The following is a 13,079-nucleotide window of genomic DNA, read 5'->3' as shown; positions in this document are numbered from 1 at the left end:
AATGGCATGGGCTTAAAACGGTCTAACTTTATTAGATTGAAACAGACTTCCTTCCTTAGACTCCAGAGTTCTATGTCATATACTATGCTGTTTTGAAGCTGGCATACATTTTAAGTACATATTTCTTGTTAAAGAAGTAGATAAAAGTACTTCCCTAATTTAAAAAGTAGATTTTTAAATACAGTGTTTTCAAAATCATTTGTTTCAGTTCCAGCTGGGTATGATACTACACACCAGCTACTTTGCCTACCGCAGAAGGATTGCTTAAGCCCAGAAGTACAAGGTTGAGGCAGGGCAACATAGCAAGGCAACCCTTCACACCTTGGCTATAAACAAAGAAAACCAACTTTCATTTTCACTCAAGTATTTATATTCTGTGCCAGGGCACTAGGCTAGAAGCTAAGATACAGAGGTAAGCCTGACAGCTATGGACTATGCCTTCAAAGACCCTCATCTAGCGGGAGACGTGAATGGTAATGGCACAGCAGTGTCCACTGACAGGCTGCAGTAGTTTTGTTTATCCACTTATTTGCTCACAGATGTGGACTGTTTCCAGTTTGGGATTATAAACACAGGATTTCTCTGTGTAGCCCTGGCTGTTCTGGAACTTGCTCTGTAGGCCAGGCTGTCCTTGAACTCAGAGTTCCACGTGCCTCTGCATGCAGAGTGCTGGGATTAAAGGCATGCTGCTCCACTACTGCCTGGCTAAACACTACTCTTTGAGGCTCTTTTTTTGATGCTTTTTCGAGACAGAGTTTCTCTGTGCAACCCTAGCTGTACTGTAACTAGCTCTGTAGACCAGGCTGTCCTTGAACTCAGAGATCCACCTGCCTCTGCCTCCCCAGGGCCAGCCAGGGATTAAAGGCAAGTGCCACCACCACTCTCACTTATGTTTTTATAAGGTTGTATGTTTTACTTTTCTCCAGTAAATACCTAGAAATAGAATCGGCAAGTAAATGTTTGCATTTATAAAAAAATAAACAAGCAAACAAAACCAACCAAACAAAAACCAAATCTAAGTTTTCCAAAGACAATACAGCACTTTATATACCCCGCACACAGGACCTCCACAATTGGGATTGTATATTTATCTATGATTTCCCTCTAGGGGCTACTGACACTATCTTCCCCTCACAGGTAAATCTTTCTAATTAGGGCTGGGATGTCTTCTGGTTGGGTTACAAGACTTTCTGTAAACTCTTTATCTAAGCCTAAACACATATTTTGTTAAGTTTTTCTCCTAGTTTGTAGATTGCTTTTTCAAATGTCTTTTAAGAGAACTTTTCATGGCTACTTTGGATAATTTACTACCCCTCCTCCCTTTTGAGTGTACTTAAAAAAATAGTAAAGTCATGAAGATTTTCTCGTATGCTTTAGTTTTAGCATTTAGTTCTATATTGATTTTTAGGTTAATATTTTATAAGAGGGAAGGTAAAGATGAAGTTCTGTTTTTGCACATACAGAAGTCAAATGATTCATAACTTGTACACTGGCTTCTTTGGTACAAAAACTATTCTTTGTCCATTGTACAAAAATGTGCATCACACACATCTATATGCTCTATACAACTTTCCCAGATACCAACAGACAGACATGACTAAGAGTAAGTCTTGAAGTACTTCCTTTCAAGCTGTTATGGCTACTTTAGGGCTTTTGCTGTTGCTGCAGTTTTTGAGACAATGTCTCACTATGAAGCCCTGGCTGGTTTGGAGCTTACTATATGTAGACCAGGTTGACCATGCACTCACAGGGATCTGCTTATGTCTGCCTCCCAAGTGCTGAGACCAACGACACCTGGTTACTTTCAATTTTTTATATTCCTATGAAAATTTTAGGATGGCATTAACTTCTAAATAATAAAACTGCTATGATTTTGAGTGAGAATACACTGACTCTAGGGAGATAAGCTCTTACCAATATTATGTCTTGATTTGTAAACATGGCACACTATTCCATTTACTCATGTGTTGTTCTTTCTGTGGTCATCTTTTATTTATGATCTAATAAAGCCACTGAAGATCTGAATGCAAAGCTGGCCATAGCCATAGAAGCTGGACAGTGGTGGCACACACCTTTAATCCCAAGATTCAGGAAACAGAGGCAGATGATCTCTGTGAGTACAAGTCCACCCAGGCTACATGAGAGTGAATCAGTCTAAAAGAGAAACAGAGCTCACACATTTAGTCCCAATACTAGAGAGATAGGAGCAGGGCCTCATATTCAGGCAATTAGTCTTCAGCCATGTTGAGGTCAGGATCGCCCCAGCCCTGATGGAGGTAAGAACTTTCTGGTTGCTTGGCTACTTTGCTTCTCTGATTCAGCTTGAACCCCAATATCTGTCTCTGGGTTTTATTATATTGGTGCCCAATATGGGGCACGAACCCATGACCCTGAGATTGAGTCTTACACTCTACTGACTGAGCTAGCTGGGTAGTGGTGGCACCTCATGCCTTTAGTCCCAGCACTAGAGAGTATATAAGGAAGACACAAAAGGGTCTCATGTGAGATTCAGTTTCTAGTAACAGGGAAGAGAGGATCTTCATTTCAGCCTTGGTAGAGGTAAGAGCTACTGGCTGGCTGCTTTGCTTTTCTGATCTTCAATTTGAACCCCAATATCTGTCTTTGAGTTTTTTTCATTCATGCTACATCTTTAGTTTCTTTCTGCATGCTTTCTAGTTCCCACATTATAGATTCTGCATATATTTTATATCTTTGATACTTTATGATATTATTGTTTTCTGGTAAGCACATCAGGGCAAACACTTGTAATTCTAACACTCAGAAGGCTGAGACAGGAGGACTGAATTCCAAGCCATCCTGAATTATATAGTGAGACCGTATCCATAACAAAACCTCAAATAAATACAGTTTTCTTGATTTTGATGTCCATTTTGTTTTTGTTGTTGACAGACAAAAGTTCAATGGATTCCTGCATATTATTTTTGAATTCTTGCATTTAGTGAGATATCCATTTATATTCATTAAAATGATAATGAACAGGGACAATCACAAACATTAGCAAGGGCTTGGGGACATACTACTAATGCTTTGAAAATTAGTACTACTAATTTACTAATAGTAAACGTTTCAGCCACTTTGGAAAATGTATGGTAGTTTCTAATAAAAATAAATATAAATTTGCCAGATGATGTATTATAATGTTGTAAGTCTAACCAAGAGCCTTGAAAGCACACGTCTACAGGAAGATTCATGTCCTAAGTGTGTACAACAGCATTACACCGAAAGGTACTGAAATGTGAACATCCCTACAACAGAATGGCAGCCAGCACTCAAAGGGGAAAGTTCTAAATAATGAACAGGACAGACTTCACAGACTAGTGTGCTAAAAAGGCAAGAAGCCAGACAGGTAAGCCTACAATCCATGTGACTCCATTTATATGAAATGTTCAGAAAAATGAACTGACAGAGACAGAAAGCCCATGGATGTTTCTGGAGTGATGGGAATGTTCTAAAACTGGGCTGTGAGCTTCTATATCCATGCATTCCTGACTGTCACTGAATTACACACTTGAGATGAATGGATTTTATGATACTTAAATTTCAATGAAGCCATTAAAATCTAACTCTGAGTGAGCAGTGTAGACTTCCCACTATAAAATTTATATAAACATACAAATAGACCTAAATCTTTGATATACAGATATTATGAATACATTTAAGTCAGCTATCTCATTGTCTTGGGAAAAAGGAATAAGTTTGAGAAGAACACAGAAAACTTTTTATGGTTCAATTAAAAACAAACACATGAAAAAATATTAACATTTGTCCATTTTGGGTGGTAGGTATGAGAGATTTCCTTATTTTTTGTACTCTTTCATATTTTTTCAATAAAAAAACAAAATTAAATTAAGCTAAAAACCAAAAAGCAAATAGAAATGATTACCTAGTTCCTTCATTAATTTTAATTCCTTTATGGCTTTAATTCGAATATCAAACACCACCTAAAATAGAGAAATAAACTAATGACTGCATATAGGTTGAATGGATGAAGATGAAATGAAGATTATTGGTGTGTATACACAGAGATCATTTGAAATATCACCTGATATTTGTTTTGTCTAGAGTTTTTAAGTCATTTAGTCTGTAAGACTGAAAGCAAAAGCTCAGAATAGATCCTAATTGCTAGGTTTTTATCAAACTGATGTTAACTGGGACAAAAGGATATCATGAGAAATGAAAGAAACAGGTCTCACTAGAAAGCAGTTAACTGACAACCACTTACCTGTAAAAGCCAAAGAAAGAAAATAGTGGACAGGCCCATTTCTCACAAAGGGGACAATGGATCTGGGCCCCCGGAACAGAGTACAAAAATGCATAACAGCAATCCAAGATGACTATGGCTTCCACTTAAGTTACTTTTAGATTCTTTTTCTTTTTAGCCCACTTTAAGACAATATCTCCTAGGGCATCAAATGCTGGTAAAACTTAGAGGTAAAAGTGATGTCAGAAAACATGTACCTGACCCTCCACCAGAATCTACATGCTGCCAAGCAGCAGCAGACTCAAGTGACAAAGGACACCACCAACAGTTTCCACTAGGATCAGGTCTAGTGTGCACAGATCCTGCACTGTTCTTCTAAGAACACTAACAAGCATAAATTCAAGGTTTAGGAAGACGGTTCCAGAAGTAATGTCTGCTGCCAAGCCCAACGACTCGAGTTTGAACTTGGAACCTGCATAGTAGAGAGAGAGATAACCAACTTCCAGGTTGTTCTCTGACCTCTACTTGCAGGTCTGTCCCCACAAATAAAAAGGAAAAAAAATCCAAAGAAATTAAAAATTGAAATAAAAGAAAACAACTTAGTAAGTTTCTTTTACATTGCTATAGAAAAAATCCATTAATATGCTGGTAACAAGTAAATATAAAGAGATGTTTCCAAACCAGGTATGGTGACACATGCCTTTAATAGCAGGACTCAGGAGATAGAAGCAGGTAGATCTCTGTTGAGGTTGAGGCTAGCCTGGTCTATATATGGAGTTCTAGGACAGCTAGAACTACATAGAGAGACCATCTCAAAAATTAAATTAAAAAAAGAAAAAAATTACCTGTGATTACTTTTTAAGAAAATTAGAATTATAGTTCAAATGGAGCTGGAGGAATACCTTTTAAGGACAGATGGTTTTATGTAGGACACAATGTATATATATAGAGTAATTTAGGATAAAAATGAAAACCTGACAACACAAAAACCAAAATAACCAATATTTACACATACACATATATGCTTTAAGCAATGCAGAGAAGATCCTGACAACAACTCTTTGTGTTTGTCAAATCCAGAGGACTCCATGAGCCAACAAGGTGAGTCCCACATTCCAGTTGACTTCTAGACGCAGGAGTTTAAAAGAGCACATAGTGCTTTGAGACAGGCACTGGTAGCTATAAGTAAATAAGCGGTAATAAAAGTAGTAAGACTTAAGATGTCTATTGGCACAGGTGTTCTGAAAGCCTGACTGTTTTATAAATATAATTTCTGATGCCAGACACTGTCAGCCAGGCTAACGACCATGTACTCACTGTGTGCTTGGTTGCGGCTATCTGAACCTGCTCCTCTTCAGATTCTAATTGGCAGAAGTTTTTCACTTGAAGCCAGTTCAGTTCATCCACACTGGAGGTCCATCTCCCTTGTCTGGGCAACAGACTGTAAGTAAAAGGAGGAGGATATTGAAAGAATGAATCCTTAACAAAACACTTTCCTTGGGCATCACTTTTCTAAACTCGGCCGTGTATCTCTTAGAGTGACTAAGGAAAAGGGACCACATTCTACTGACTTGCTGCCACCACATCAGCTGCCTTTTTAGAGTAATGTGAGACTGTACTCTACAGAGTTGGTTTTTACGGTTCTAATCCAAAGTTAAATGGCTTGTGCTTGTTTTCAAGAGGGATTTTTTTTTTTGTCTTTTTTGAGATAAAGCCTTATGCAGTCCAGGAGGGTCTTCTACTCACCATGTAGCCAAGACTGGCCTAAAACTCCCAAGTGCTGGGATTACAGACATGTACTACTACACTCGGCTTAAAGGGATACTTCTATGAAAGAATGGTTAACTGTTGTCTACCTGCACAGGAATCACTAAGGTGGCTTTAGAAGATTATTAAAGCTTATCCATTGGATCTGGATTTAACAGCAGGACAGCTGTGTACACATGTGTAGATCTACAGTACAACAAAAGTGTTATACATATGTAGTCATACACATCATATATCTGTATTTCATTGAAGAGTTTTTTGAGACAGTTTCTCTGAGTAGTCCTGGCTGTCCTGGAACTTACTCTATAGACCAGGTTGGCCTCAAACTTAGAGATCTGCCTGTTTCTGCCTCCTTAGTACTTGTGCTACACTACCACTGTCCAGTGAATTTTGCTTTTAATGTTAACAACTGGCAGTAGAGTATCTTATCCTAATACAACTTTTCTATGGACAGAAGAAAATATGGGCTAGTAGAAGGCCTTTTGGGGAATGTAGTGGCTTGAATGAGAATGTTCCCTATAGGTGGAAATGTTTGGGAAGGATTAGGAAGTGTGGCTTTGTTAGGGGAGGGTGTGTCACTGGGGACAGGTTTGAGATTGCAAAGCCCACACAGTTCCAGTCTCTCTCTCTGCCCCCTTGTGGATAAGACTGTAAACTCTCAGTGGCTGTTCCAGGGCCATGACTGCCTGCCTCCCTTGCTGGCCATGAACTCTAACTCTCCAGAACCATGAGCCTCAAATTAAGCACCTTCTTTTATAAGTTGCCTTGGCCATGGTACCTTCTCACTCCAAACACATTTCTACTCATTATTTCAGTTATTGTATTCTAATATCCTACCCTCAGAAGATAAAGTTTTAGGATAAGATGTTTTCTGAAGACTACCTTGCAGTAGTGGACAACTGGAAGACAATGATGGCAAAGATGTCACCACACCTAGTACTTGCTATGTGTGACCACTTAAATTTTCAGTCTTTACACTCTAAGCAGGCACTAGTTATCACCTCATCTTATGGAAGAAATTGAGCAGAGAGGTGAGATAACTTGTTTAAGCTCATACTGTTGTTCACATGGCAAAGTGGGACACAATCCAGGCATCTGTCTGAGTACTTGTCCTTACTCCTGGGTCATACCACCTCATTCAGCAACAGTTGGGCAAATGGCAATGCACATTCAGTAGGAGGAAGCCTTCAAATGAGGCTTACAGAGTCTATAAACACATGTGGGGAAAGCAGAAACAGCTATGTATCAAAAAGATAATTATTAGTATGCTAAAAAAAAAAAAGCAGACACTAACAGTGACCAAAACTGCATGGTCAACAGAGGGCCAGGATCTCTAATGTTCTTGTTTCATCTCCCAAGTCCTACTAAATGAAGAGTGTCTTTTATAAGGAGCACATGATTCACTCTCCTATAAATGAGGCAGAGAAGTAGAACACCTCTCCTGGAGGTAACAGAGATAAAGGCACCACAAAAGTCACAGGGCTCTGCTTCTCAGCATCTCACACTGACTACAGAAATGCACTAACGTATGGGAGCGAGGGAGTGCAGTGCTTCTGAGTTTTAATATGGCTACAGGATTCAGGGGCATTATTACAGGCAACTGTCCATTTGGGAAGGCTAAGTAGCTCCCGAAAGTCATGGAGAAGACCACAAGGAAAGCCTCACTTGTCCTATGAACCTCATTTTCCTTACGAGTATGGGCTTTTAGTTTTATAACTCAATCAGAATTCACTTGATTTTGTCCTATCAAGGGTGGGTGAACTAACCCTGCAGGCCCAGAACCAGGATTATGAGTTGGATCGCCCAACACCAACCCTATCTACAGTCTGCTGGAGCACATAAAGGAAGCTGACCCACAGACCCAGAGCTACAGGATCTCCACAACACAGGGCAACAACAGGATATCCAAGAAGAGTTCCAGTGAGGGCTAGCATTAATAGTGTAATAAGGCCAGAGGCCTCAAATCAGACCAATGACTCTTTGCAATGAACACTTGCAAGTAAAGATACATGGACAAAGGTGTTTACTGTAGCTTCCATGATGAGATTTTTCCATTTTCCCTTTTTTTTTCCTCTTAAATTTTTTTTGGGGGGGCTGGTAGAGGGGAGATGTGAAAATGATCAAGGTACAATTCGTAAAAGACACACAGAATAAAAAGGAAGGAAGGTAGGAAGTTCTCCCCCTTCTCTTTTCAGTGAGTTACCTGTTATCATCACTGTCTGAATCCTGAACCAAAATTAAGCTTCCATTTCTGAGACCTTGTTCTCTGAATGTCTTCTTCATGTCTTCCTTGGGAATAGCAGTCCAACACTCTCCATCTGCAGACTCCCCACTATTTGTGAGGATGATGCCTACCGGGACAGCCAAGGCTGTAAACACAGTGCCCACTTCTGCATTAGCTGGAAAGACATGTTGCGACTCCACCAGCTGCTCACATTTTGAGCCTTTACTGCTCATTTCTAGATGAAGAATGTGTAACAGCACAGGCTCGCAATCAGAACCAGTCTGAATCTGGACTCCACCAACCTGTAACATCAACACAATCACTAGTGAAAAATACCCTATCACAGCAAAAGCCTGTTCTTGTAGCAAACCCACATTCTTTCCAACTGAAATAGTTTTTTCACACTGCCTTTTACGTTCTGAAAGAACAACCTTGGATTTTATGTTGAAAATTTCTCTTATCCATTTTTTTCTGACCTGAAGGTAGAGAGAGATTTATGAGTTGCCAAATGGTGTCGATGAGCCCCTGGAAACAAGGTCACAGTGAAGCTGAGATGCTCCTTATTCCTTTTTGAGAGAGCATTCACTCTTCTTCATCCCTACTCCAACAGTGCTGGCCACACCCTTCTCTATCCCTACAGCTGTCACACACACCCCTATAGCCTATGGCATAGTTATTTACACAAGAAGGTCATTGATGACTAACCTACCTCTACATCAAGCATGTGACATACAGTCTGGTAAAATGGAGGCACTCAATACATTACTGTTATGTGTGTACATTTGTGTGTACAGGTGTGCATGAATGCACACATATACGCATATGTGTGTGCAGCCAAGATGACAATCTTGGTGTCCGATCTTTTTTTGAGATAAGGTCTCTCATTGCCCTAGAACCCACCAAGCAGGCTAAGCTGGCTGGCCAGCTGCCCCAGTAATATAAACATCTCCACTTGCCCATTGCTGCGATTACAAGAGCATCTCACCATACCTAGTTTTTTTTTTTTTAATGGGTTCAGAGGATCTAACTCAGGTCTTCAAGCACTTTACCTATGGAACAATCTCCTCGGCCATCAAAGTATTTGACTCTGACTACTGCTGACTGAACCTCAAAAGTACTGAATGAATATTCCAGCAGTCTCCTTTCCTCCCGCTTCCCCCGTTTCCAAGATTCATATCTTAGGCCAGCCTGGAACTCACTATATAGTCTAGTCTGTCCTTCAACTTGAGCGTTTCTTCTGTCTCAGGCTCCCTGGTTCTGGGGTCACATTTCATCACATCTAGTTCCTTATAATCATTTTCTAATAGCTATTGCATGCTGAATAAAGTTTCATAATGACTTTTTTTGGGGGGTGAATGAGACACAGTCTCATGTTGCCCAGGTTGGCTTTCAACTTGCTATGTAGCTGAGGGTAACCTTGAACTTTGATCTTGCCTCTACTTCCTGAGTACTGAGATTATGAGTGTGTGCCATCATCGTACTTGGTTTTATGTAGTGCTAGGGACTGGGCTGGGTGCAAGGTTTTGTTTATGCTAAGCAAGCACTGTACCAACCAGGCTATACCCCCAGCCCTGCAACAAAATTTTCAAACACCCTAAATTATCATGAATATCTTCAGCCATTTTTCTTACCTCTACCCCATTCCATACAAAGATGTCTTCCCCATCAGCAATTTCAGCTTCACACAGTGTAAGCTCATCTCCTAGAATGATGAGATTGTATTGTCAATTCATCCCCCATGACTACCAAATGTAGCTAAGCTAAAAAGAGCTGCAACTCTTCAATGTGATTTTGAAAAGGCAGGTATTAAGAAAAGTCATAAAAAGCAGCAATTAATTTATTATTTATAGTATTTTATATTGCTTTTATTTGAACCATTATGTGGTTTTGTGAGCAAAGCAGGACACAAGGGTACACAGAGGTTAATAGTCAGGCCCATGTCACCAGAGAGTAGGCATGGACTCCAAATAGCACCAGATCACCACCTATCTGTTGCAGAGGTTAGTTGTCACAATATTTGGCAGAGTCTCAAATGTACATTATTACACTACTGTCCTCATCATTGGTTTGTTGTTATTTCAGAAAAATAAGTGTCTTTAAACTCTCAAGACCTGATTTCACCTGATACAAAATTTGAAGCTGAGAGGGCAAAGTGAAGCCACATAAATAAAATTCTAATGATTTTAAACCATTTTGCTCAATCATTTGTGGTCTCTTTCTTTGATGCCGTGTGCACATGCACGCTCGTGCACGTGCGCGCGTGCGCGCGCACACACACACATACACACACACACATACACACACACACACACACACACAGAGGAAAGAGAGAGAGAGAGAGAGAGAGAGAGAGAGAGAGAGAGAGAGAGAGAGAGAGAGAGAGAGAATTTTAAAAAGAAGGTAGGAGGCAGAGGAAGGACCGACAAAGAAAATCACACATGTTTCCCTAAGATACACACACAAAATGAGTTAATGAGTTGATGTGTTTCTTACTGATCTTACCATCAAGAGTATGGTACACATGAAGTCCTGCTGGCACACGCTTTGCAACACTCAGAACCATGTCTCCTTCCCAAAATTCCAACAGCTAAAGAACACATAGAGTGGGAAAACAATGAGTTTCAATATGTGAGTAGCACAAGTCCTGACTCAAGATGAACAGCAAATGAACATTCCCATCGCTGACCAACACCAGCATTTTAGAAATAAATGTAATTTGATAACTCAAACCCAAAGATGCTGACTGTATCCATTACAAACTGAAGAATTTAGATGCATAATAGAAAACCCTAGCCATCTAATAATCTTATTCAATGTCAGGTCTGTTTTTCTTGAAAAGCCCTAGGAATTTCTGCCCAAAGAGCTACGGTTTTGCTTAGAAAAGCAACACTGGCTCCAGCCCAAATGAATTCCAGGGATGACAGAAAGGAAGGCCCCTACTCCAAATTTTAAAAGTAGCTCTTATTTAGGGCTGGAGTATAGCTCAGTGGTACAGTATTTGCCTAGCTTGCATGACGACCAGAGTTTTATTCCAGCACCACACACAAGCACAGGGTCTGTTATATACTAGATAGAAGAGGTTTGATGAGCTTCTGTAGCTGACTGAAATAACATCAGAACAATATTTTTGCTCTAGGCTTCCTTATTAACATTATAAGATAGTTCTCGTAAAAAGACAAGGCATTTGGTCTTAGGCGAGTCATTTACTGTGTTGATTTCCTGGTTCCTCACCAGCAGCTTACATCTGAGGTAACAGTTTGCAGAACTATGTGTCTTGGAATACTAGAGAGCAGAGAAAAGAGAGCAGAATACTTAAGAGACAAGTCAGGCCTTTTCAATTTGAAAAACTCTCCACAGTCTCGGAGCATTAACTCCAAGAACTGACTCAGAAATGAACTTTACTGCAGAACTTCAGACATGTACAGGATTCTAAGAAGCCTGCAACTGAAGCAGCATGTAACACTACATGTAAACCAACTCAAGTAAAAAAGATACTAGTTTGCTTTTCTTAGAAAAGAAAAAAGAAAAAGCTGACAATTTGTGGTAGATACAAAGTTTTAAAAAACTAATTTAAACCATTTCTGGGCACCCTTGCCCAAATTTATCTTTTCTTCTTTTTCCTCTTCCTTTTTGACAGTCTCAAACTTGCTGTGTAGTGAGGCTGACTGATTTTCCTGCCTGCACTTTGAAAATGCTGGGATTATAGACACCTGCCACTAAGCCTGGCAAGCGTTTACATTTCTAAATCCTTTGATAAGAAGTAATGTGGGGTGAGGAAGTGGGGCTAAGGTAGAAGGGGAGACCCGGGCTGAGGCCCTAGCACTACCATAGTAACTAGGTGTCTGTGCATGTCAACACTGGATGCTCTAAGATATGATTTCTTTATCTTCAGAATGGAGCTGGTTTGCCCTGGTGAGGCTGAAGAGACAAATGAAATGATGTTTATGAAAGCATCCTATGTCCTATGTCTGAAGCCCAGGCAAATAAATGATCTGGAGATGAATACTAGATGAAAATCCCTGTCTGGTAAGTCACATCTGTAAATCTAACACTCAAGAGGCTGAGGCAGGAGAACTGCTGTGAACCTGAGTGTCACCATCTCAAAAACATGTAGAAACAAGAGCTAAATATCAAATAAAAGGATCTATTAGGGCTTGCCTAGCATGTTACACCAGTCAAGTGATCTAATGCCAGAGAAGACAAAACTAGTTATCTTCATCTTTTCAGTGGTCCTTGTTTTTAGGCTCAACCTTTCCTCTCATATCTTTTGAAAAGGCTCATCTATTAGGCTCAATTAGTTACTTCACAAGCTGCTGAGAAAATACACATAAAAGCATTTCTGAAGACTTACAAATACAGGCAACAGTGGCACAAACCTGTGATTTCAGTACTTAGGGGGCTGAGGTGGGAGGATTGTGGCTTCAAGCCCAGCCTCGGCTATATAGTAAGATACTATATAAAAACAAATCAAACCAGCCACTCAACCAATCAAACAAAGAACAACAAAATTCCAGACTTCCAAGTAAGAGAAGGTTTGGTTCGTTCTGCCATACATTGGCAAAGGTAGAATTTTCCAATGGAGCTTTGGAAACATTATAACTTGAATAAAATGAAGTGGGAAAAGACAGTCTGAAATGGACCTTAATGTTTCTATTAAGAGAAAACTAAGAATTACCTGAAATATTGACTGACGGAGATCTCCTAAAGTTTTTCTTTTATCAAAGGTTAAATCCCACATACTCTCTGTCTGAGAGATTGCAGGGTGAAGAGCTCCATTGAAGAAATGATAGTGAGGACCCAGATGGAGATGTAATTCAAAATTATTGTTTGCAGAGTCACATTCTGCCCTTTAGAGACATAAAACAC

General features: G+C 39.8%; 1 protein-coding gene across 7 annotated transcripts in view; it reads right to left on the bottom strand.

Moving 5' to 3' along the window:
- Usp40 (ubiquitin specific peptidase 40) overlaps positions 1 to 13,079 on the bottom strand; it is a 74,173-nt gene that overhangs the window by 24,116 nt on the left and 36,978 nt on the right. For all 7 annotated transcript variants that reach the window (XR_005879841.1, XM_040753069.1, XM_040753070.1 and 4 more), the window contains 6 exons: positions 12,889 to 13,060; positions 10,716 to 10,800; positions 9,845 to 9,915; positions 8,193 to 8,515; positions 5,540 to 5,663; positions 3,905 to 3,962 (listed from right to left, as the gene is read on the bottom strand). Coding sequence is in view for 6 of the 7 variants with exons in the window: in XM_040753069.1 (XP_040609003.1) it covers positions 3,905 to 3,962; positions 5,540 to 5,663; positions 8,193 to 8,515; positions 9,845 to 9,915; positions 10,716 to 10,800; positions 12,889 to 13,060 (833 nt within the window). In the remaining variant the exon portion in view is untranslated. The remainder of the gene's footprint in view (positions 1 to 3,904; positions 3,963 to 5,539; positions 5,664 to 8,192; positions 8,516 to 9,844; positions 9,916 to 10,715; positions 10,801 to 12,888; positions 13,061 to 13,079) is intronic.

This window comes from Mesocricetus auratus, unplaced genomic scaffold (genome assembly GCF_017639785.1).
Source record: "Mesocricetus auratus isolate SY011 unplaced genomic scaffold, BCM_Maur_2.0 Super-Scaffold_100010, whole genome shotgun sequence".
NCBI lineage: Eukaryota > Metazoa > Chordata > Mammalia > Rodentia > Cricetidae > Mesocricetus > Mesocricetus auratus.
This window is presented reverse-complemented; position numbering and strand designations above follow the sequence as displayed.